This window comes from Spea bombifrons, chromosome 1 (assembly GCF_027358695.1).
Source record: "Spea bombifrons isolate aSpeBom1 chromosome 1, aSpeBom1.2.pri, whole genome shotgun sequence".
In the NCBI taxonomy this organism is placed as follows: domain Eukaryota; kingdom Metazoa; phylum Chordata; class Amphibia; order Anura; family Pelobatidae; genus Spea; species Spea bombifrons.
Genome location: NC_071087.1, coordinates 156,261,095 through 156,289,044, shown reverse-complemented (window position 1 = coordinate 156,289,044; position 27,950 = coordinate 156,261,095). Strand labels below are relative to the sequence as shown.

The window sequence follows — 27,950 nt, the reverse complement described above, 5'->3', positions numbered from 1 at the left end:
TTTACTGTTTTTATGTTTATCTTCTAAAACTCATAAAGCATGTTGTGGATGTTAGATCGGCCCAAAAAAAAACTAACAAGGTTTGCAAGCACTGATTTTTTTTTACAACTCACAAGCTGATGTTTAATGCTATTAGATCGCCATTGGCTAGATAATAAGCAATCCAATCAATACAGTTTCTTACTAGAGAACTGATGTTTTTGTGTACACTGGATAACATTAACATTTATTTTAGCTTTTCATGATAGCAAATAAATTATGAGCTATTTCGTGAAAAAAAAAATGTAATGTATTATTTACCCGGCTTGTATTTTTATGAAAAAAAAAATGTTAAAAACACCTGATATGTAATTTGCCTATTTTAAAGATGTCTTTAATTATTTAAAGTGTATTTCTAAACAAAGAATACAATCGGATTGTGCTTCTGGTGGGAAGATTGAATTAATTTAACTAATATTTATAGAATTTTGGGTGGAATTAAAGTACTGCAAAAATATGTTTTAAAAGCTAATAGTGCCCCCTCCTCTCCAAAAAAGAGATACTGCCTGTTCTTTTGCTATAGTATATAATGAAGGCATTGGAATATTGATTAGAATTGTAATTCACCTTTAAACTCCCACATCACGTGACCTCCTCGGTTCCCTTTACCAGGACTCTAGATTATTACTGAGATTAGGTAATGCAGGCAGAAGCTGGAGTCAGGTGCCATTTACTGGAATACTGCAATTTATTTTTCTTCCAATTACTAAAAAAATGTGTTCATGTTTGCTCAGGGATCTGAGCATCAATTATGTGAATATTGAGATTTTTTTTTAATTATGTTTCATATCAGTTATCTACCCAACAAAGATAAGTGGTGACCAGACAATCATGTGAGAAGAGTCAGATTTAAGCATATATCATAATATAAAGACAAATATTTATCAGATTTCTAGAATTTTACTAACAGACACAATAGTTATAATAGGGTTATAATATATGTGTGTATACAATATGATAGATAGAGAGATAGATAGATAGATAGATAGATAGATAGATAGATAGATAGATAGATAGATAGATAGATAGATAGATAGATAATAAATATAACTAGTAGGTTTGGGGTAGATAGATGAATAGATAGACAAATAGATGAATAGAAATGGGTAGGTAGATGAAAGGAGAAATAGATAATACATAGATAGGTAGCTACATAATAGGTCGGTGGACAGAAAGACAAATGGATATATAGAGAAAAAGGGAGATAAATAGATGGATTGTAAATAGGTAGATATATAATAAATAATAGGTAGGTAGCTAGAAAGATAGAAATTGATAATTAATAAATAAATAGTATATAAGTAGGTAGAAAGGTAGATAAATTGAGAAACAGAGAGATAAGTAGATAATAAATAGGTAGATAAAAAAATAGATATAGATAGATAGATAGATAGATGATAGATGATAGACGCATCATAGTTAGTAAATAGATTTTTTCTTGCACATTAGTCTGATGGGGGTAGAAGGCCAGCTCCCTGCTGCAGTCAGAGGCACAGGTTGATGCACAGTGGGACCCTTATTGTTACATTGTAGCACACACAGACCCCAGTGTCAGGTAGCCCTGATCAGCAGGCTTTGTGAGAGTTGACACTTTTTGTTGGGGTGGGGGGCTTGCTAGTTTCCTTGTTTTCTTACCAAGTTTTCTCTAACAGCTGGAAGTGGTCGGGGGGGGGGGGGTCTTAAGGAGACCTCCTGCTCTTCCTTTGACAGCTGATCAAAAGAAAATAGGTCACGCTTTTCAAACGTATGTCCACCCTTTGCTTAATTACTGTGCCTTTAAACAAAAGTAACATCTGCGCAGCCTCAGCCGGCCCAGATCTCCAGAATAAGGGACACCGACCTGCTCCTTGAGGATCTGCCACTTCCAAGCCCCAGTATGTCCCATTGTCCACCTCCATCCCCACCGATCTGCCTATTCTCCTGCTAAATGGAGCCAGAGTTCCAATTACATACATTATCTACCTGAAGCGTTAATTCAAAGAGAATCATGGATTTTTGGAGGCTGTGTGATTAATTATATGTATACTAAAACAATACTGTCAGCCCCATATATATCCATATAATAAGCAATACGATCAACCTCATATATATCCATATAATAAAATAATACTGGCAGCCCCACATACATCCATATAATAACACAATACTGGCAGCCCCATCTATATGACAGTCCCACATACATATATATATATATATATATACATACACACACATATAATAAAACAATACTTGTAGTCCCATATATATCCATATAATGAAACAATACTGAAAGTCACAAATATTTTCATATAATAAAATAATACTGGCAGCCCCATACATATATCAATATAAAACAATACTGGCAGCCCTATATATATATATATATATATATATATATATATAATAAAACAATACTGGCAGCCACATATATATCCATATAATAAAACAATACTGGCAGCCCTATATATATATATATATATATATATATCCATATAATAAAACAATACCGGCAGGCCCATATATCCATTTAATAAAACAATACTGAAAGTCGCAAATATTTTCATATAATAACAATAACAACAGTGGCATCCCCATATATATCCATATATATCCCCATATATCCATATAATAAAATAATACTGATAGACCCATTTATATTAAATGTTTCACGGTGGGCAAATTAGTACATTTAAACAGTATATATATATATATATATATATATATATATATATATATATATATATATTGCGACATTTCTTAGTTGACTGTATATATATATATATATATATATATATATTCCAGATATGGCATGCAAAGAATTTGATTTAGTATTTTTGCAGTATAGTGTATATCCCGATATATATTAACTTACTTTGTTGCTTCATTACATTCTAAAATATCTGGCCAATTACACAGAAGTTTACATTAAGCATTGAAAGGGATTCTAGAGTCAGAGTCTAGAATAAGAATTAAGAAGACGCAGCTCATTTAACCCGTGGGGCGCCAGAGAATAGTTTATGCCTCCGTCAACCAAAGGGTTAACCATTGTCTGGTTGCGTGATCTCACCCATTGTCCAATTTTAACCCCTTCTGAGTGGTGAAAAGACAAGGTTTTCAACGCCGTGCCCTGCTTTACACCAGCGCCCTGGTACACTGAGGGTTAAGCTTTCTTCCTCGGCTTCATGTCACCCTCGCGCTAGACTGGAGCAATGCAAAGGGGCGGCTCAACCAGCCTTGAAAACGAGCATCCCCGCCCACCTTCACCGTGATTGGGCTAGGATTCGGAGACTCTTCGCCACGATTGGTCGGCGGGGCTGTCTGCTAAGCGGCTCGCGCCCCCTTCTCTCCAGCGGGTTAGGTTGTGCGTTCAGCAAACCCCATTCTGGACAGCTCCGGCAGTGAGAGGAGGAGAGGGGCTCGGATATGGCGAGGAACAGCGCTGGCCCGTCGGATAGAGCCTGGTGACCGGCACACGCACGCACACGGCTTCCCCTGCCCCCAACACGCACTCAGCACACACTCTGACACGCACTCACCCTGACACCCACCCATCCTCCAAGAAAACTTAGAGGCCTTAAAATACCCCACTGGACCCGCTACCCCACGGTCACCCACCCATGGACTGAATGAAGACCGCCTATAACGCCTTTAGATGCCTAACCAAAGATCTGGATGCGTGCGCCATGAACCAGGAGATGACAATGGACAGCATTGGCAGTTTGCATGGTGGGACAAGCCATGAGCAGGACTTGATGAACAGCCACAGCCCTCACCACCACAGGAGGATTCACCAGGACCTCACTTCTCCATCTTCCAGGTCAGCAATGGTCTCCAGCATGGCTTCCATCCTGGATGGAGCTGGGGACTACAGGACGGAGCTGTCCATCCCTCTCCACCATGCCATGAGCATGCCTTGTGACTCCTCACCACCTGGGATGGGCATGAGCAGCACCTATACCACCCTCACCCCACTCCAGCCTTTGCCCCCCATTTCTACGGTATCTGACAAGTTCCACCACCCTCACCATCACCCCCACCACCATCACCACCAGCGGCTATCTGGCAATGTCAGTGGCAGCTTCACCCTCATGAGGGATGAGAGGGGCATCCCAGGCATGAACAATCTATACAGCCCCTACAAGGACATGACCGGGATGGGGCAAAGCTTGTCCCCTCTCACAGGCAACCCACTGGGAAATGGCTTGGGCTCTATCCACAACACCCAACAAAGCCTTCACAACTATGGGCCTCCTGGTCATGAAAAGATGCTCAGCTCAAATTTTGATGCCCACACTGCCATGCTGGCAAGAGGGGAGCAGCACCTCTCAAGAGGGTTGGGTACCCCTCCATCTGCCATGATGTCTCACATCAACGGTATGCATCACCCTGGTCACCCTGGCCATGCTCAATCTCACGGGCCCGTGTTGTCCTCTAGCCGTGACAGGCCACCCTCCTCCTCCTCAGGATCTCAGATGAACAACTCTGGCCAGTTGGAAGAGATCAACACCAAAGAAGTAGCTCAGAGGATCACTGCAGAGCTCAAAAGATACAGTATCCCCCAGGCTATCTTTGCCCAAAGGGTATTGTGCCGGTCACAGGGTACCCTTTCAGACCTGCTAAGGAACCCCAAACCTTGGAGTAAATTGAAATCTGGCAGGGAGACCTTCAGAAGAATGTGGAAGTGGTTGCAAGAGCCTGAGTTCCAAAGAATGTCAGCTCTCAGGCTAGCAGGTGAGTGACAGAGAACATTGCTAAAATCCATATGCATCATATCACTTCAAGGTGATTAAATGTCACCAGGAGAGCTTTAGTTCCATGTAACAATTGTTATTGACCACATTGTTGAACATCATTGTTTCATCAGGGAAGTCCACTTGTCTTGGTGGGCAGGTGGGACCTCCCTTACTTTAGAAGGTTCCCTTTCTTCTTCAAAGCCAAAATAAGCCCCAAGGTATTCAATTTAACATGCTTGCCATCTTTTGGGTTTTTGTTTGTCTGAGCATTGTCTTCTTTAAGTGTCGTATATATCTCGTTACTGATGCCTGGTTGATTAGAAGCAAGTTCTGGTGTGGTTTCAGGAGAGCCTGGAGAAGGACACATTAAGGATTATGTGCTTGTAGAATGTCAATCTACATAATCTAAATGCAGGGATGACTATTGTGAAAAAAAACGACTCTGGTTCTGAGGTGTTTGAAGTCGTTTTTAACTATATATTTTTAAAAATATGTGTTTTTCGATTAGGAGCTTGAAACTGGCATGTTAGACACCTGAAAAATCAGTGCAAACAATCGATTTTATAGTGTACATTGTTCTATTTTATTTTGGGTTTCTTAGCCCCCTCTAGTGGTCATGAGGTGAATTGCTTTGTCTATTGTTCTGGGTTAGCCTGATTGGCTTTACTATCCAAAGTATCAAAGAAATTAGAACACTATTCTTTAATTACGAGCTATCACATCTTACAACCGGGTTAGGATTTCGCTACATTATATTTTAAAACAACTATTCACTACACTTTTTGTTGTAATGTAAAATACAAAATAATTTCTCTTTAAAAAAAAAAAAAAATGTAGATATGCTGGGTTTCAAGGTCTTTTGTCTAGTAGGAGACAAAAGAGTTAAATTCCTGTGTTGATCAAATTTTGTTTACGACCAAAAGAATTGGATACAGCGATTACTAGGATTACAGGTTTTCTGTAGCCCGCAATCCAAAATGTCAACCAAACCTTTAAAAATGACATTCGCCATGGGGAAAAAAAAATGTAATTTTCAACATCTACCAATTTTCCGATCTGCTTTTACAGCCAAACGATAGTTAAGTGGTGTTTCCTCGCGATAAAATAGTCATTATTTCTTATTGATTTTTTAACCCTTTCTTGACATATTTCACATTCCTCTTGGAAGCTGGAAGCCCGGTCTAGTGGCTAATCCATGCTGGTATGAGTAGTATATGTGCAGCTGTCTTTGTTCGGCGTAGCAATGTATATTTTTTATTGGGTCTCAGTGCTTATATAGAAGGGCACTGATTTATTTAATAACGCGCCTTGCACGACCTTCTAAAATGCAAGGTCTCACTCCTGCGATTTTGTATAGTGAGACGCCAGACGCATTTCTCGGCCGAGCACTTGAAAATGAAATACACAATACCTTCCCTTTTGCACTTAATTATTGGCCTATAAAGGGAGGCCCTCGGACAGGAAAGAAAAATGGCCAGAGCTGTATTCTGGTCACGTAGAAATTCAGCACCGAGCAAGGACTTGCCGTGAGCCTCTGATTTTAATCATTTGTGAGCAAATTAATATCAATGCCGTGTATAAACTGCATTTTTCCAGCCCTATATGCTCGCTAAACCTTTACCCCATTAGAACGCCTCTTATGTGATGGGACAGAGGTCTGGATAAACCGGTCGTAGGTGCCTGTATTATCTTAACCCTTTGTTTGCAGTCAGCCTGCCGCTCACAGCAGTGGCAGTCAACTGGTGAATTCACCAGAGTCCTAAGTCGCGGTGATTGTGAGAAGGATGGGTTTGGGATCACAGGGGAACCGGCTTGAGTAGACACAATGTTCTAGAACAGCTACAGGGAATTAAAAGGCAGAGGGTAGAAAACCATTTCTATGAATTATTGATAGAAATCTCAGATCTGGAGAGAGTAGTGACACTTGGCTTCGAGTTAAACAGTCCCAATCCCGCAGTCTGGGGGTCTCCAGATCAGTCTATGGTTTGTAAAGACTCCAAGCTGTGAGGCTCTCGCAAGGTGAGAGATGTTTAGATACGTTGTTATCCAGCGTACTTGTGATAAATCTATATTGTTCTAGTTCCCTTCCAGAAAAGACGCCTAGAACGCAAAAATATAATACCCTCAATGCCGGTATATATATATATATATTGCACAATAAACAAACCCAATGTTCATATACAAACAATAGAATGTTTTCTAAAAAAAATATATTGTGCCTGTACGGGGAGGAATAAGAAGATTCCCAGTGCGTTCTGTATATTTGGACTTGCTGTACGATTGATTTTTCTTGGATGGCATCTGTTGAATATGTATTTTTTTTTTATCGAGTGATATTTTAGCTGCTGTCATAACGTAAGATGCTGAATACTTTCCCATGATCGTCGATACGAGCCGCGCAAAGCGACCGTTCAGCCGTTCCGAACCCGTTCTAATGTCCGATCGATGTTATCAGCATCGTCTGATAAGATTGATCCAGAAGCGGAATTCCGTCTTCCCACTCGTCACCGCCGTCGCCGGCGAACCTGTTTCCCAACGCGCGATTACAACAGTGAGTTAGGGAGCGGCGCGGCGTAGGTGTCATTGAACCCAAACACGCCTAATGTATTCGATTACACCTAAAACGCGTGCGTTATCGCGGTTATTTATAGTTATTTATTTAGATAAATTATATTTAAAAACAAATTTGCACGCGCTCTACTTTGCACATGACGTAATAAACGCGGGTGATTTAATAAATAAATAAATAATAAATTTACATTTATTTCAACGCACAAAATACATTACAGATCATGAAGGCGTATATATATATTTTGATAATTAGCGTGCGTAGGTAAATTTTCATGGTAATAAATGAATTCAGCCTGATTATTTTTTTCAGAAATTATTTTCTTTTAAAAAAAAAAAATTTGAAGAAAATAAAAAATACACCGAGGTTAAAAAAGACAACAAATGTGAAATTGTAAAAACTCCAGAATTTCAGAGATGGTTGAGCAAGTAAAATTACATTTGGCGAGCTGTTACTCTTAAAGGATGAATAATAATTCCACCACCGGCACGTTTTTCTATGCATTAGTGCGGGGGTCCCGTAAAAGCCGGCCTACAAAATCCATTGGGTTATAGGGGACCTGGTTTGTCCCCTATAACTAATCCCAGGGATTTAGCACTTCTTCGCATCTGCCACAATATCCACAAATGAACATTTCCCACACAAATCAATGTTACTGTCTAAATGCCGAGTTCTTAATTCCTGGTATTTGTAGCGGTTCAATTTCATTTCATTTTTTTTTTTAGTCAATTTCTAGGATGACGCAAAGGTGGTATTAATAACATTGTATAAAATCGCATACATTAAACAGTGCTGCACACACCTGCAGTCCTATATACATGTATACAATGTACACAATATCGTGTTAAGAAATATTACATATTATATATTATATATTTATATATATATACATACTTACACAATGTATTAACATTTATATACACTACATATATATATATATATCTATATATATACATACTTACACAATGTATTAACATTTATATACACTACATATATATATATATATATATATACATACTTACAATGTATTAACTTTTATATACAATATATATATATACTTACTCAATATATTAATATTTATATACACTGTATATATATATATATATACTTACACGATGTATTAACATTTATATACAATATATATATATATATATACATACTTACACAATGTATTAACTTTATATACAATATATATATATATATACTTACACAATGTATTAACATTTATATACACTACATATATATATATACATACTTACACAATGTATTAACATTTATATACACTACATATATATATATACATACTTACACAATGTATTAACATTTATATACACTACATATATATATATACATACTTACACAATGTATTAACATTTATATACACTACATATATATATATATATATATACATACTTACAATGTATTAACTTTTATATACAATATATATATATACTTACTCAATATATTAATATTTATATACACTGTATATATATATATATATACTTACACGATGTATTAACATTTATATACAATATATATATATATATATACATACTTACACAATGTATTAACTTTATATACAATATATATATATATATACTTACACAATGTATTAACATTTATATACACTACATATATATATATACATACTTACACAATGTATTAACATTTATATACACTACATATATATATATACATACTTACACAATGTATTAACATTTATATACACTACATATATATATATACATACTTACACAATGTATTAACATTTATATACACTACATATATATATATACATACTTACACAATGTATTAACATTTATATACACTACATATATATATATACATACTTACACAATGTATTAACATTTATATACACTACATATATATATATATATATATATACATACTTACAGTGTATTAACTTTTATATACAATATATATATATATATATATATATACTCAATATATTAATATTTATATACACTGTATATATATATATTAACTTACACGATGTATTAACATTTATATACACTGTATATATATATATATATATATACTTACACAATGTATTAACATTTATATACACTACATATATATATATATATCTATATATATACATACTTACACAATGTATTAATATTTATATATATATAAAAAATTATATATCTATATAATGTACTGATACAATATATATCTGAATTCATATACATATATATATGTGTGTGTTTATATAGGTGTGCACAGTTAGATATATATTCAGTGCTAGATGACTAGTGATATATGAGTCTTAAATCTTACTCTTACTATGTAATATTTATATGTCCTCAGCTTTCCTAATACTGTTTAACCTGGAATGTGCCGATATTGTGAGCTGGATCTATGCATACGTGCTTTAAGGCTGTGATATATAGATATAGATTTATTTATAGATATATAGATATATATATAGATGTATATATATATATATATAGTGTGCCCCATATCTATGGATCTCATGTTGTGTCCCAGTTTCACACCATTGTGTATATGGTGCCAACTGATCCTCATCATGTTTCGGAAGATTAAAAGACCATTAATAATACCACCGATATTACAAACGTGTGGACCCAGTTTCCATTGATCTGGAAAGTGATCTGCCTTGTTTCCAGTAAAGCAAGATGCTTTCCCAGCATAAAATCTCCTCTGATTCCCTCCTCCCACACTAGCGTCTTTTTTTTTTCCTCCCCGTCCTGTTCCAGGACATCTCCAGTTCTCTGGTCTCAATCCGTCGAATAAGCAGATCGGGAGAGATAATAGCTCCAACGTGGCGTCCCCCCCCCACACACACATTTCACGTTTCTCTTGCACGCGGAGGTGCGGAGCACTCAGGGGCCTTTTCGCGCAGGAGAATATGGATCCTGTTATTAATCACACCTATGATGCCTTTTGTATCGGACGCTGATAGTCAAGTAACAGTTCCAACGTCCAAAGATTAAATTAAGACAACAGTCTTTCTAATAACCCCAAGTGGGTAAACGTTGTACGACATCCAGAAAGACGTAGCTTACGAGAAGCAGTCTTTGTGCCGTTTACACCATGCGCCAAAAAACCTTTTTTCGGTGGCTTTCATGTGTTTTTTACGCTGCAGCGGGATTACTCTACTCCGTGAAACGTTGCCCTCTCTTTCTGCCGAGAGACAGCCCTCTCCCCGCTCTCCACCATTGTGCGGACTCTGTATCTATTATATGCTGCAGTGGCGGTGCCTGTGATCAGCTTCACGCTCGCACGGTGTCGTACGTGCCAATATATCCAACAACGTGATTGGTTAACAGGTCTCATTAACACTTTCAATTCCAGAGAGACATGCATATGGATTGGTCAACAAAAGAGCCAATGGCTCGGCGAAATAAAGTTATTGGTCTCTGTCTGTTGGGGTTTTTTAATTGCATTGATAAAACTATTATTATTGCGCAATATCATAGGGTTTTACACCACAGACACTCACACACACAGACACACACTCATACACTCACGCACACTTACACATACTCACTCACACACAGATACACATACACTCTCTCACACACACTCATACACTCACACACATAGACACACACTCATACACTCACACACACTCACACACACTCACATACACATACACTCTCACACACACACACACATACACAGTATGGCTTATTAATATAGTATGGATAACATAGTTGTAAGACAATATTTTTATTCATTGTGTGCTGAAGGTAAATGATTAAGTAATAATTAAGTAATTAAGATACAGAATAAAACACACACGTGTGTTCTACACAGTCAAGCTAGATCGCAAGCTCCTCGGACCAGGATCCTCCTCACTGTTATTTCTATCCAAATTGTAATATTATGCACTAATAGTTTCTGCAGAATATGACGGCGCTACATAACCAATCAATAAATAATATTAATAATAGCAAGAAGACTATGCATAAATATATAATAACAAGTATCTAACACGCTCATACCATTGTGGCACAATACATGGTGTTAGCGTGTTTGCGTGTATTTATAATGTATATCACTGGGGTCACACATGCTATAAGTGAGTTTGCAGAAAAAATGCTGACACGGTCAGGAAGGTTATAAAGGCCGTGAGATAATTTAATCAGACTTGGACTTCGCCTTTTCTAATCAAATGGGGCGATTTTCTCCCTGGATGTTGACAAGAGAAGAATAATAAGGAGCCTTTCTGTTGATGCTTTGATGACGTAACTTATAAAGTGTCCGTCTTCACGCCCTAAACCATCCCCTCCATTTATCAAAAGGTTTAAGAATCGAAATAAACGTAAATCAATTATAGTAGGTCCTTTAAGTTAACCCTTTGGTTGCCAGCGGTTTGATAGGGTCCAGACTTTTCACACCATGGGCTTTGAAGGTGAGGGTCGGACATCGTTTGGGTTTTTTTTATGCCATGATATTGCCGGTAACCTTTCTCAGCCGTATCTATGAAGTGCAAGCTCTTTGGGACAGTCACGTTGCCGCCAGAAGCGCAGGAAGGTATCGCAATAACATCAGAGGCCGGTTGCGTTGGAAATGAGGAGGCCGGATTGTGACTGGAGGTTGTAAACACACATTCATTGATTTACATTTGTCAGAGAAGAAAGTTAAAGCAGTGAATAGAAAAGCGTTACCGTTTTATGCAGGGCAAGGGAAACCTTTCTTATTGATCCCATTGATGTTTTCTATCCCTTTCACAAAACCACACAGTTAAAGACCCCTTGTGCTCAATACATTTACGCTTAATACACAGACGCATAGAAGACTTATTCCGAGCGCGTTCCAAAGTAACTGTGTCACTTTCTAATAAGAACGTGCCTGATCTGGGTATTAATGATTAAAAACACATAAAAAAAAATAAAATTTCCTATTATGAAAATTAGCCCAAAATATACAGGCTTTTCTCAAATAAACGAATAATCATTATAATTATCATCTCGGGGAATACACGTAGCGTGTAAGCTTTTTAACTCATGCGTACAATCTAGATTATTGTGTTAATGCATGATAACATGTAGAAAAAATATGATTTAAAATGAAAAAAAATTAGAGTGCTATAATTTGTTTTGAAAAAGTAAAATAATAAAACAATAAATATATATATATATATATATATATAAATAAAATAATTCCAGTACCTGGATGTACAGAAAATGTATTATGATATATTTAACAGTGTAATAATAATAATAAAACTATATATATATATATATATATATATATATATATATATATATATATATATATCATAAATAAATGTAATATAATGCAATATTTATCCTGGATAAATAAATAATATACCGGTAATAATTGTTAATGAGCCATTTCTTTAATGGAAAATAAAAACATGTACTTTATCTAACTATATATATATATATATATATATATATATATAACCTAAATATATTACTTTGCACTGATTGTTTATGTAATTATTAAAACATGATTTTTTTCATTGAAAATGGTGGTATTATTCGGCCTATTATTAGCTTGTTATTCATAGAGAGACAGCAAACGCAAACATTACTGGTCATTAATAAGTAAAAATAAGTATTTGACCATAATTGTTTTATGTTAGTTGCAATGTGAAAACATACAAGGAAAAAACCTTCTCTGTATGAAATGGAAAGCTGTGTCTGGAACGAAAAACATTTGTGAAAGTATATATTGTATGTAAAATAAAAACTGTATATATATATATAAAATTAAAAAAAATATATGAATATAATGTATATACATATTTGTGCATGCATATGTTTACTATATATTTATATATATATGTGTGTGTGTATATGTTTGCATTTAGTTGATCAGCGCGTGGCGTTGTCACAATATGTATATTTTGCAATCTAGGTTATCTCACCTCCCAAGACGCCCCGATCCTTACGATGAATATAAATATGATTCATCATTAGCCGCGGATGCGGGTCTGTTTTGCAGAGTTCAAAGGGCAAAGTTCAGCTTGGGTTTGTTTGAAACATGCGCAGAGCTGAGTACTAATGATCGCATAGATGGCTCCATTATAGTAAAGCCCCTAATTATCCCGGAATGGAGTATCCTTTACATAGCCAGTTAATATTATATGTGCTCTGAATCTGTGGGACGCAGACGAGAAAAGACGCTCTTTAACGGTCCAGCCCGTGTTAACACTTTAATTGCCAGGGCAGGCTTTATTCTCGTAATGTGCTAAGAATTCATTTTTGCGGCCGGTAATGAACTCTTTGTTGAAATTGTAATATTGCTGTATTGTTAAATCGCCAGCGCACTGCATCGCGGTGTTTTTCTTTGCATTTTTTTTATATGGCGCCAGCAGATTCCGTAGCGCTGTTACAATCAGAGGCAGTGAAAATATGTCATGATGACATCACACCAGCGCGCGTTGAGACATGCTGGTACGGAAGCAGAAGACGGCCCTGCTCTTGTGAGCTTACAATCTATTTAGTGGAAGCGTTGGGTTCGTGTCACGGCTCAGGCCCCGGCTCGCTTGACCTTTCGCTTGCCATTATGTGTCATGTGCACGAGCCCGTCCTTTGTTTAGAATAAATCCCAGGAAAACAGACGGCCCTGGATTAGGTCGGCAAGTGGACTCATTCTCTCGATCGGTCTGCCTGAAATATCCAAATCTCAAAGTGTTCTAATAATTACCCCCCAAAAAAAGATCATTTCTTTACCTAATGTATGGATTCGTCTCAATCCGTTTGTTCTAGTTTTGTCAGACCCTTTGAATGTACAGACTGTAAGAAGCGCTGAGTAAACTGCTGGCGCTATATAAATAATTGAATAAGAAATTCGAACTTCATAGATTTGCGCAAAATCCAGAGATTTATGTATTTATCTTAAAACGAAGTATTTATAGACTGTAGACATGGTTTATGGTACGAGTTATATGCACATTGTTGACCTAATAATCAAATGCTACAAATACATATATTTCAAAGTGTCTGTGTGATCTTTAACCCCTTAAAGACAATAGGCGGTCCCTAAACCCATTGGAAGCAATGCATTTTGAGCCCGTACATGTACAGGCTTTGTCATTAAGGGGTTAATAGATGCACATGTAAAAATAGTATTTAATTACGTACAATGTTAATACTTACAGACCAGTGGAGTGCACAAAAACACACACAAAATAATAATAATAATAATAATAATACATTTTTATTACAATTAGATTTTATTTATTTATTATTAATCATATATATATATATATATATATATATATATAAATACGTCTGTGTTTACCTTTCCATTCTGTAAATAGTGCTGCTACAAAATGCTACCGAATATTCCTTGCATTACACATCTTTTGGAAAACATATTCTCTACGCTCTAGATTGTATGCTTGCGAGCCGAGCCCTTTTTACCTAACGTTCGGTTTGTTTTAGTCCGTCAGTTCTAGTTTTTAGACCCTTTGAATGTATGGACTGTAAGAAGCGCTGCATAAACTGTTGGCGCTATACAAATGCAAGATATTAATAATAATAATAATAATGTATTAACTATTAGAACTTTATTAGAACAACATTGGTATCTCAGAGTCTCTGTCTCTTTAAAAGCCTTAAGCAATTTGCCCCTAACCTGTTGTTATTGAAATACAGTTCCCAACACCGCAGCCACCCAGTGATGGGAGTTGTAGTCTACAAAAATAGCAGCCAGATTGATGTCTCCCCTCGCTCGTCCCTGGCCTTAACAGCCTGAGGTCATTCGCTAGTGGTTCTAATCATCATGCAGAAGTAGGAGATGATACTACTCCTAATCACATGCTTTATGTTGCATCCACCGGATAGAATTCCATCAATTATTCACATTTCCACATTGCTGAATCACACCAGGAGAAGAGAAGTGATTAAGCTTGTTAGCACACCAAAAGACATTCATTATCCATTTGGAGGATCTCTGTAATATGCATTGTCTTATCATTTATAACATACTTCTCCGAAAGGAATGAATCTGCGCAGGTACCTTAGATTTGGAGAAATGCTATCAAATAATAATGTATAAAAGGATAAGACAAATGTCCACAGGATCTGGAGGAAATAAACTCATAGCTGGGCTTGGATTCCCTACACATTCCCTGCTGTTACAGGATGGTTGGAGAACAGCGCCACCTGCTGGCTGATTTAAGCCAGCACCGCAAGATATTTTTTAATCATTTTTCCAACATTTTACCAACTACATTAAATTGCAGTACAAATATAAAATATTTTCTGGCGGCAGCAGCCATTAGTTATTATATACTATCAGTGCACAAACAAAAATATTTTTAAATATATATATTTTTTTGTAAATATATATATATATATATTTACAAAAATATATATATATTTTATTTATTTTTTGTTGTTCCTAGATTTTTTTGTATTATTTTTATTATTTGGGACTTTATGTTGTCTCATCCTCTTTCTGTTGCCTTGTTTGTATGGTCAAAGTGAACCTGGGGATTGAAACTCCTTACATGTGCCATGTTGTTTTGCAGATTAAATAGCCATACCGTCAAAAAACAAACAAACAAAAAAAAAAACACTCGCCATGGGGGTCAGTATGGCAAATTTGCATTTAGCAGAAGAAGCGAGGCTGGAGTTATGCTTTTTAGGTTTTTACAGTGTTTTCAGCACCTCGGACAGTGCATACAATAAAACAGCTCGGCTTACCTTGGGGATTCCACGGCATATTATTATTATTATTATTATATATTGATTTATATAGCGCCATCATAATCCACAGCGCTGTACAATGGGCAAACAGGATGTAAGGTGTAGTAAATAACATAACAATCTGGACTTACAGAAACTAAAGGTAAAGAGGGCCCTGCTCAAAGAGCTTACAATGTAGAAGATTGTAATTATGGGATGTTTTAACCCTCTGTGTACCTGAGAAGTGAGTCCTGCACCCTTAACGTTAAACTGTCCATCCCACCCCTTCCAGGAAAAGCAATCACTGAGACGTATAATGTACAGCAGTTGCGCTTAGTGATCGCAGTAAAAATAAAAACAATTTCAAGTCACTTTGTGGTGTGATGGAAAAAGGAAATCCTACATAATACATAGAATAATGTACATAAACCTGGACCGTATATATTATTATGCTTTATTTCTATAGCACCAACAGATATTGCAGCGCTGTGCGGTGGAGTTTTACATATAGAATAGAAAGTCAGTAAGTGTGGAGGGACAGGTTAGACTTTCTAAATTAGAAAAAGGAACTTTTTTCTATATAAACGCTGTAGCCAATGAATTCCAACGTAATGTCCTATTTATAGGAAAAGGTTCTGTTCTTTTATTTATTCCTCTATTTATTCTCGATCGTTCAGTTTTGCGTTCTGATGTTTAAATTTGTCAATGCAATTTAGTATGTTTCACATTTTTAGTAGTCGTTTGCTCCTAGCAATACTTAATTTTTAACCCAAGAAATAGGAATAGTGGTATTTTATTTATAATACCTGAAATATCCAATCCATTTAACGCTATGTCATGTTAAGCAAATTCATTTGTTAGCAGCTCATCTTTTTTTCTTTATTCCAAATTCATTTTTTCTATAGACTCTGACCTTTCTCAATGTCTATGGAGGAGAGGGTTTTGTTGGGAAAATCAGGGCTTTGTTAGCATCGCCATAAAGCATCAGCTCAGTGTGGTGCTGGAACAGGGGAAAGTCACCCAAAATATCACATGGCCGACAACAATGGCCGCCTCCAGGACTGCAGATAAAGGGTGTTTATTGGAACAAAATGAGATAAAACCAGGTTTTTGTCAATTGCTGTATACAGCGCTGGGGGTTATATTACTATATACAGCGCTGAGGGGGTTATATTACTGTATACAGCGCTGGGGGGTTATATTACTATATACAGCGCTGAGGGGGTTATATTACTGTATACAGCGCTGGGGGGTTATATTACTGTATACAGCGCTGGGGGGTTATAGTACTGTATACAGCGCTGGGGGTTATTAATATACACAGCACCGGGGGTTATTACTGTATACTGCGCTGGGGGTTGTTACTGTATACAGTGCTGGGGAGGGTTATTAATTTATACAGTGCTGGGTGTTAAGACCTACATGGTAGCCTAAATCTGACAGTAAAATACTACTTTAGAAAGAGATGTAATAGAAAGGGAGCCCTCGTATGTCCTCGCAAAATATTTGATTTCATTTATGACATATTAAACATCGGATGTCATACCCTTGCCCTATACCGATGTTCTAGCTGTTCTATCTTTATTCCAAAGATTCCGTCCTCCCAGCTACATATCATGTTGTTTTTTTTCCTAGGCGTAATATAATATCCTTCCGATTTTTGGCACAGTGGACCTTCTCAAATAAATTATTCAAAGTACAGAAATCCCAGCTCCTGAGTCCAGATGTAGACGTGTCATCTCCTCTATCAAATCATTATTTCTAGAGGCATGGCGGGCAGAAACACTGATTGACAGACTGCTTCGTACAGAGCAGCTCAGTGCCGCAAACAATAGAATGAAGGGGTTAAATGGAACTCCACGGGCTGCTATTTCAGATTATAACATTTAGCACATCCACAGAACTCAGCAGATGCGGTAAATGTGAGATACAGTTTCACTTGCTGAGCTTTCACTTGGTTTCATCATTATTGTTATTATTTTATATAGCAACATCATATTCCGTAGCGCTGTACAACGGGTAGACAGGACATAGCAAGTAGCATGTAACATAACCATTTGAAACAGCAGGTAAGGAGGGCCCTGCTCAAGTGAGCTTACAATCTAGAGAATTATTAGAGTTTGGATGTGGCATCGAGCCAGCGTTTTCCCGCCGTGCCGGGTGAATACTATATTCTAGTGAAAACTAATTTGGTTCCTTTCTCACCTTCCAGAAGTATTTCTGCTTCTCTCAGTATGTCTCTTATCTTTTCTTTCTTTCTTTCGTCCCTCTTCATCCTCTCTTTTTCATTTTTTCTCTAGTTCTCTTTCCTCCTTCTAACCCCTCTCGTCCTTTCTTTCTTTCCCCTCTCCATTCTCTCTCTCTCCCCTCTGTCTCTCTTTCATTCATAACCTCTCTCTCCCTGACTCTCTTTTTTCTCTCTTTCCCCCATGTTGCCCCCTCTTTCCCCTCTGTCTTTCCCCTCTGTCTCTACTCTCTCCCTCTGTCTTCTCTCTCTGTCTCTTGTCTCCTTTTCTTTCCTTCCTCTTTCATCTCCCTTTCTTTTTATCTCTCTCTCCCTTTCTCCCTCCCTCTCTCTATATACTATATTCGCTTGAAAAGAAGCATAAAATCTAATAAAACAAATGTACTCTGTTGGTTTGAAACAGACAATGAGGCAATGTTAGATGTTATTATAAAGATGTTATTTCATGAAGATTTAAAATAAGTCTATGTAAATTTGGAGCAACGTATATATATATATCCCAGCCTTAGCTACACTTTTTTATATATATTTTAATTTTGAAGGCTTTATTTTTCTGGATTGGGTAAATTATGCACAAGCATATCTCTAGGTACGCATACATGCATAGGTTACATATATGCTTAAGACGTAAAGAAAGGGCCTTTATAATAATATCTATAGGTATGTATTGTGGTGTGCGGAGGGGCACGACTTAAAAGCCTGAAGGTGAGATCTAGATAGTCTCAAAAGCTTACAATCTATTATACTTATATTTTGATCTTTACCTAATTTTCTCTTTTTCTCTCTACGGCGAACACGGTACAAATATACAAATATTCCCGATGTCTCGCCCGTTAAATGCAAAAGTCACCCAAAACCAGTCCGGGAAGGGTTATTTTCTCCTGCATCGCCCTAATTGAGCAATCCGATTAGTTTAATTACTCCTTGCTTTTACACAATGCTAGCCATCTAATTGTAATTTCTTTTCAAAAATCAATTCAATTAAGCCTATTTTTTGGTGTTTAAAGCAGATCTGGTTGATAGATACGGCTGACTTATATACGCACCGGCCAGGCGGCTGGAATTTATGCAGAGAAAAGCGAGAAAAAACGAGCCTCGTTATAATGTGCGCGATAATTCACCGCTGGAAAAAAACGCTACTCTTCTTCTTCCGGGACTGAGATCTCTGCGGAAATGTCCCCCAACACACAGCGAGAAGACTGCGGGTTCTTTGCATGTCACTGTATTACCCACTACCACTTCCGATGGGAGTCTGTTCCACTTATCTACCGTCCTCTCCCAGTAAACTAACACTTCCTAAACCTCAGACCCTCTAGTTTTAGATCGTGAGCTCTTGTTCTGTATATAATGCTATGGCAAGGTCCATCCTGCAGCTGCCAAGTCAGGTCTCCCTGCTTACGTATAAGGTCCGGTTCTGGTACCCATAGCAACCAAATAGAATGTCCATGGCGATTGCTTCACTTTCACCATTTTTCACTGTGTTTTTTATACATTTCTCTCCCCAAATTTAGCGCTTAATTGGCATTTATGCCTGACAGTCTTGACGGTTTTGGACTAGCCATGGGGGAACTGGGCAACTGCCTGGTGGGCTGGTGACCGATGGCGCCTTTAGCGTACTCCGTAGCGTGAGCCCACATGTATCTGCATGGGCCCATCTTAATCCCCCCTCCAATCCTGCTTAAATATCACCCGCAGTGTTCTGCAATTAACGATCGCTCGTAATGGGAATTAATTAGAATAATTAAGCATGCCTTTTCTGCATTGCAGTGTAAATGTGCTCCGGTACACACCCCAGATACTACTGTAAATGAAATGCGAGTCTAGCAAAAAAAAATAAAGTAAAAAAAAGGAAAATATAGTAAAATACAATGTAGTACATAAATGGTTAATGGGATCAATACCGGCTTTATGGGCCACATCTGGTAAGGGGGTCTTCTAATGTCCGCTTAACTTAGATCCTGTTTGTAGAAGCAAAGCCCTTAAAAACGCAGAGGTCAGACTCAAGAGCGTGTGCGCCGTTACCTACTAAAAAGCCTTTAAATGAAAAATTACATTATTAATTATTAAATTAATATTATCAATTATAATCAGTAAAATGCAGATTATCGATCATTATGGCAATTTTTTTTTTTCTCGATAGATTTCTGAATTACTGTAAGTTCATCTCCTAATACTTTCACGAGGTTGACAGAAACAAAGGGCCTAGTATTTAAAAAAAGGATATATATTAATTAATAATATTATTAATAATATTATGTTTTTATTGTAGTGACTTTTCATTTTAATTTTTTTTTAAATATTTTATGGATTTCTGTACATAAAGAAACGTATTCTCTTTATTCACAGACATGTACGTAATGGTTTGGAGCTTTCATGGCGTGAGAATCGTGCCGTCGTAATTAAACATTTATGACATTTGCTTCGATATCCCGTGAAATTGATGAAATATCATCCTGCCGTCGTTATCACCGTTATTCTGCGTGAGCGAGTGATATGCGTATGCGCTAAATTGCGTGTCTGGTTCACGCTGAACGTTTATGTAAGCGATGCGGGAATTCTGTGGCCGAGGGCTTCATTAATAAAAGACAGAACAGAGACCATCCAGAAGATCCATCAGACGCCATTATTCGACGCCATTATTCAATGAGGATTTTATTCATATCACATATGGGGTACAGGTGTCCGCAGCATTATTATATTGAACAATGGATTTAGGTTTTGTTAGTTTCATAGTAAGACAGTAAGCATACCTCCCAACAGTCCTGGTTGTTATGAGACAGTCCTGATTTTCAGACACTCTCCTCCCAGCATGTCTTAACATGTAATAATGTCATTGTTAGTTTTAATATTATCCTTCATTTTTATTGACCCCCTACTGTAAGAGCGCTAAGGAACCTGCTGGAGAACCCTGTGATACCCTCATACCCAGCAGACATTCCGAGCTCGTGGAGAAGAGGAACATCAGGGGAGGAAAGAGGGGTTTGGGTCCCAAAGCGGGACTGGCACACCTAATAAGGGCTGCTTGGCAGGTATGGCTCATTCACTGGAACTGGGCAATAAGGAGCGTTGGCCGTCTGAATGCTTGCGCAAACGCCGTGAGGGCTATGGACAGCTTTGGTGGGCTAGGACGCCAACGGCGGGGGATGGGAGTGCGTGATATATCAGTTAGAATCGCTATTCTGGTCTCAGGACAGATAGAGTAACCCTTATATATAATAAAGGGGTTTGACCCGGAGATTGCTGGGTGAGCGCTGCTCCTCCGGTTGTGGGAGTGGGGTCTTGACGTGCCCCGCTCCCCGCCCATTTTTCCTTGGGAGTGTTTCCCGCTGCCGTCAGTGGGAACGCCCCCGACGTCAGTGGGAACACCCGCCTACGTCAACGGTGCCGTCAGCATGCAGTCCTGGCCGCGTCCCGCAAGGGAAGGCTCCGGGTAGCCGGAGCCCAGAAGTTCCCAGGTATGGCGATAGGACAGCGTACAAAATGTATGCCTCAGTTCTTCAAGTGCCTCGTGATGTGAATGATTGCGACGGGATATTGGAAGACTGGCCTTGGGTTTTGCCGCAGAGAATTCTAAGAATCCCTTTTGCTTTCCGCTGAAACAGCCAGGCTCGATCGGGGTTACGTGGGTTTAGAGCCGTAGAGAACGTTGAATTTGGCAGGAATCCCAGTATTTAATCCGTAGTTAATACAATTTATACATTTCAAATAGGTGCAACAGCTTCTCTGCTCATCGCGCTCCTAAGCTTAAAAATATCAATAAACTTGTAATGAAAAGTAACATTAGAGGCCCTGACAAATTCTGCAGGAATTGGGAATTTTCATTAACTCCGGAGTTGGGATTTGGCAGCCAATGCGACCGACGCAAAATCACTCAAACTGGCTTTAACGAGCATCTGAATATTAATGGATCGACCGAATCTACCAATCTCAGGGGCTATTAAACATCTGAACGCTAATGTACCATTTAGTGAATATTCCACTTCTTGTTGTAAGTTGTTGGCCGCACTTAGGTCATTGCGGCCTCTGCGGCCCCAGTCTGGCCATGAGATATATTGGGTAACTTTCATGCCAACACACTACACTGAGCTGATTCTTTGTGGCAATGCTAATGAAGTCTGGCGTATTCAATGAAATAATTTCCTCTATAGACTTTCATAAGTCAGGCTGTGCGATTAAGACTGAGCCATTCTATTGTTTCCCCCACAGGCAGTAGGATAAGGAGTCAGGGTTGTTTGTCTAGTAGATTGGGCTCAGATAACAGACAGCGGGAACTCATACAAATGGCTAATATTCTGTGCCATTGAGTGCCAACCCTTTTTAGTTACTGGTGCAGGACTCTAAAGGAAATGAGGCTTGCGTCTGAGATCTGAAAGGTCCTGTTAAGTGGAAGGAAGTAACACGGGATTCTCCATAAGTACATATGTCATAGCTAACCTTGACAACGTGTTTATTTGCATCTTCATACAAGTGGCATCTTGTTACATAATGCTTTCATACACAGTGGGCTACTTAACCTGATTTCTATTGATCCCGATCGTCCTCAGTTATGCATACTTAATTCAGAGAGGTAATCAAATTGATTTCTTGGCCTTGTTTGCAGAGACCGTGCAAACACTCAGATCCACAGAGCGGCCGTAAGTAAATTACACGAGCTGAAAATATTTCAAGATATTCAGTGACATTTTCTAATTCAATTTTTTTGTTTTGTTTTGGGTTTTTTTGTTCACGCGGAATTAAGTATTTAAACCTAAACCAATTAGAACATTCTATGAATATAACGTTTAAGAATAGGATGTTAGATAATACGCAGATTATGAAATGAAACTAGAAAATCACTGAAATTCTAAAAAAAATTTAAATAAGATTGATAATAATCATGATGGTGTATGGGGTTTATAAGGGTATTAATAGTGTTTCAAATTTCAGTTAATTAAGATGAAAAAATTAGGAATGGGTTTAGGGAGTATTTGGTTATAGTAAAATTAGAAATCCAGTCTCAATTATTTGTAGATTTTTTGGGTTCATGTTTTGAAGATCAAACTTATTACCGTACTAGGTGTTGGAGGCAGTTTCAGAAGTGGGCAAGCGAGCGGTGAGTTGGACTTATCTACCGCATAACGATAGTCCTTCCCTGTGCGCATGCAAACGCAAGCAAGGACTAAATCACTAACAGGCAGGCTCAGGCTGGCCAGCTATGGGCCGCTGGCCTCAACCCCTGCATACTCTGCTCCAGTGTGAGATCAGGTGCTGCAGTGTGCGGCCAACGGTTGGATATACCCGGCTGTATGCTAAAAACATAACGCGCGGCCTCTCATAGACAGCCGTTGGCTTTAGTTTGGCGGCTGTCAGCATTAAAGTGGGAGAGCTGCCTTGTTATCCCCAGTCCGGCCCTGCTTGGGCTTTCGCTCCCCTACACTTTTACATTTAATCAGGAGATACGTCTTTCCAAGGACGCCCATCCCATAACCAATCCATGGTCCTATAACCCCTTGTCTGTTAGGTTTCCACATCCCATTCCATTTTAAGCTCTTGTGAGCAGACCCCTCAAACCTTCTGTTTCCATTTGTGTCGATATGTTGTAGCGCTAATAATTTGGAGAAGAACGGCGCATGATGTGCATGAAACAACCACCGCCATTCACAATCCAGGTGTCTAAACGTCATCATTATCCTTCCACCGGCAATGGTGCAGATCAGGGGGACAGGAGCTCCCTAACGCCCATGGTTTAGGCCCTTAATCAAAGCCCTATGATGGAACGATAAAGTTGATGCGGACGTTTGGATCATCGATTGTTTGTCTGTTTAATGCCGGCCATCGAGGGCCGGTCTTCTCTACCATATTATACGACAGCAGCAATATAGGGGTAAAATTAAATTAAGTCAAAAACCTCCGTATGAGATATTACCAAGTGTGATGTGATAAGTGTTTGTTATGTCGCTGTTATATACTTCAAATAGAAAAGCATGCAGCATAATTAGTAATACAGGATACAGTTCATTTTTTAATTCTATTTCTCTTCTTTTCATATTTACACTTGACGTTACTACGCAGCACCCGAATTCGCCGGTATCTTGCAGCCCTGTAAGTGTTTGATCTTATAATACCAGGCTAATTATTTCATTGGGAAATTTACGGGTACTGACTTGCATTATAGAATGGGATCATAATTGTATTGTAATTATAAATGTCCATATATATTCATAAACACCCAATCAAATACATTTGTCTTTATGATCATTTAGTTTTCATTAATAATTATTGCTTATTGATTTATATAGTGCCACCAGATTCCGCAGCCCATTAACGCTATGGGGGGTTATGGCGAATCGGCACAGTCCCCCGAAGTTTCCTTCCTCGCCGTGCTTCGGGATATGACATCATTTCATTACCTATGATATCACACATGATTTACATCTGAAGCCACGAAATAATAATAATAATCAAAAATAATAATCAAATTATTATTAATAGAGCTCCTGCAGATTCCGTAGCTCTATTACAATGGGGGGGGGGGTGGAAATGAATAATAACATAGAAGTGGCAATGCACAAAATTAACAATAAGATTCCGACACGTTAAGGCATTCTGCCACAGGAGAAGAGGGCCCTGATCTCATGAGCTTACAATCTTTTATGTATACAGTCCTTGGACTGGAAAATCTAATATGAAAAATGCTGAAGCTAGACATTTGTTTTGCCAGATTTGTCATTTTATTTATTTATTTATTTATTTATTTATTATGTTTTACATTGTTTTGTATATTGAGTTTGAGGCTATATATATATATATATATATATATATATATATATATATATATATAATAAAGGATCCGTTCAGCCACTTTGAGATGCTTTATTTTAGTTATATATTCTATATATTAGTTATGTTATTTGGCATCATCTGGCTTTTTATAGATGTTTACATAATAGCAGTTTAATTACAAGATTAAGCCTTAAAAAATGTGGATATTTGTAGAATCTTATACCACTTACGTTGAGCAGCAGAAATTTTCTGATGTTTTATATCAACATCAACACAATAATTCTCCGGGGAGCCGCCGTTTCCAGCACAACCTCGCTGGGTGCATCTGGGAATTCCGACAAAGTGATATTATTTCACGTAGTAAAGAATCCCATTAATCTCTGTATAATTAGAAAGATTATTGATGTTACTTTCTCTTTAATGTCACGTTTGATAAATTATAACAGGAGAGTCATTCAAAGTAGCCATCACATCAAAAAATGTGCCTTTCTAACAGCGTAAATATATATATATATATATATAAATATATACATTATTTCAGCTAAATTCTTAGTAATGAGTGGAATTGTAGTCTTTGTAGTTTTAAAAACTTGTCGCTACAAGAAGAGACCCTAAAAGTTCACATTCCTTGGTATGTTAGATTTAATGATTTAATAAAGGAATTTAGTAATATGAGGAAGTTGGGGGTGGTAGATGAGTGGGACAGCCTCCCATCAGAAGTGGTAGAGGCTAATACAGTGAGGGAATTTAAACATGCACCAGATAGGCATATGGCTCCTATTCATTTATATCCTATATATAAGCTGAGACTGGTTTAAGGTCTGAGGCAGACAAGATGGACCAGATGGGTCTGATCTGCCGTCAAATTCTATGTTTCTATATTAAAGGAATAATAATAATAATAATAATAATAATGTATATTTTGCATACAGGCGCAGCTGTAAGTGAATTTTTGCTGGAAACAACACTTGTTAGCTTTAGACAAGCTGCTAATAAAATTTAATAAACCCAGATTAATCATTGATTCGATTGCCTGAATTACCAATTGTTTTGGATCATTTTACCCCAATAAAAAAAACTTGACGTATTCTCTGTGTGTTATACGGACTGTAGCTGCGGTTGGCTCATATAGCATTTTGGTTTGATGGAGGGGGGAGATTGTAGATATGTTTGCCTGGACCTCTCCCTCTTCCGGGGGAGCGGCTTTGTGAAGGGGTGGGGCTAACTGCACCTAGGGGTGGGGCTAGTACCAAAAAAACCTTTAGTGGATGGGAGAGACCCAGGGAAGCAGTACTTCACCCGGAGACTCCTGGTCAATCAGAAAGAGATCCCGAGTATGGTTAGAACAGTGGGGTCTGTTCAATAAAAGGTCAAGTGATCAGTGGAGTTAAGGGTTAACTTGACTGATCAGACCCAACAGAGGGCAAAAGCAACTCGTGGGTTAATTTAACATTAATCTCTATTAATGTTATTTTGGGGTTCTTTGTCTTACAAGTGTAATTGTAAATCTTAAAGTCTTGATGGACATAGATGACAGTTTTAATCTCTTGTGGTTTTGGAAATATGTCATTCCGATCCCCTTTCTAATATCTTTTTTTCGGTACTTTATACTTTGTTTTGTGGATCTGATAAAAATAATAATTTTATAGTATAGCTGAGCGATCCGGCGTCCTTGGGGGCCACCACAAGTCTTGGATTTTTTTACCCAACAAGGCCATTGCCATTCCTCGATGACTTGGTTGAAAACAAATCACAGTCCATGCGACCTTCATTAGGAATTAATATACTCAAGGATATTATGTTTCTTATCAAATCATTCATATATTGCCAGTATTCTTTGTGTGAGAAAACCAACATTTGCATTTTATGTGCGCAAGAAGTTTAAACAGATATATATAGCTATATAAGAAATGCAATCAGGAGATTATATATTATATTTATATAATACATATATTATATACATACATACATATAATACATATATATATATATATATACACACAAAATACATATATATTATATATACACAAAATACATATATATTATATATACACAAAATACATATATATTATATTTATAATAATAATATATAATAAATAGATAAATAAATATTTCCGGAGCAAAAATAAACATGTTTGTATTTTATTAATTAAATATAAATTCTTAGCTTTCTATAAATCTCAAGATGGGATACTCATTAATTCATAACAAATATATTTATTTAAAAAAATTGAAAACCAGGAAATTGTAATCAATATTTATAATTTCTAAAGTTAGTCAAACGTAGCCATTCCATCATTGTAGACCATGTACATTTGGCATCTATATTGTCTTGTTTAGAAGGTTAGTAAATATGGGTGGTAAATAACGTTTTCTAAATGAAATGTAATCTTTGTCCTCGGTAGATTGAAGATGTGAGCTTTGTCTTTTTTTTTTGTTTTCTGTTATATAAAGATATATTTTTATATATTGTGTGTTATAGTACTGTTGGTGGATGGAAACAATAGTAACCCATTTGTTTTTCTGTTTGCTAAAGCTTGTAAACGCAAGGAACAAGAACCGAACAAAGACAGAAACAGCAGCCAGAAGAAGTCCCGGTTAGTTTTCACCGACCTCCAACGCAGAACGCTATTTGCCATCTTCAAAGAGAACAAGCGCCCATCCAAAGAAATGCAGATCACCATCTCCCAGCAGCTGGGCTTGGAACTTACCACGGTCAGTAACTTCTTCATGAACGCCCGGAGGCGAAGTCTAGAAAAATGGCAGGACGATTTAAGTACGGGAGGAAGTTCTTCTATCTCCAGCACTTGTACCAAAGCATGAGGGGAAACAAAGGCTTATAATGGGGCACAACTCAACTGTAACCAAAAAAAAAACATAGAAGGAAGAATATATATAAATATATATTTTTTTTGTCGATGGGGCCATTCACTGGTGACAATCTTCTCCATGTATTTAGGCATCAT

General features: G+C 37.4%; 1 protein-coding gene across 2 annotated transcripts; it reads left to right on the top strand.

Moving 5' to 3' along the window:
• The first annotated feature begins 3,436 nt into the window (after positions 1-3,436).
• ONECUT2 (one cut homeobox 2) lies at positions 3,437-27,950 on the top strand. Of its 2 annotated transcripts, XM_053448189.1 has the most exons (3): positions 3,437-4,749; positions 24,274-24,303; positions 27,521-27,950. In XM_053448189.1, exons 1-3 carry the CDS (start codon positions 3,645-3,647, stop codon positions 27,805-27,807), a joined length of 1,422 nt encoding a protein of 473 aa, XP_053304164.1. In that variant the 5' UTR covers positions 3,437-3,644; the 3' UTR covers positions 27,808-27,950. The 2 variants fall into 2 exon arrangements, with proteins under 2 accessions (XP_053304164.1, XP_053304165.1); XM_053448190.1 differs by lacking the exon at positions 24,274-24,303.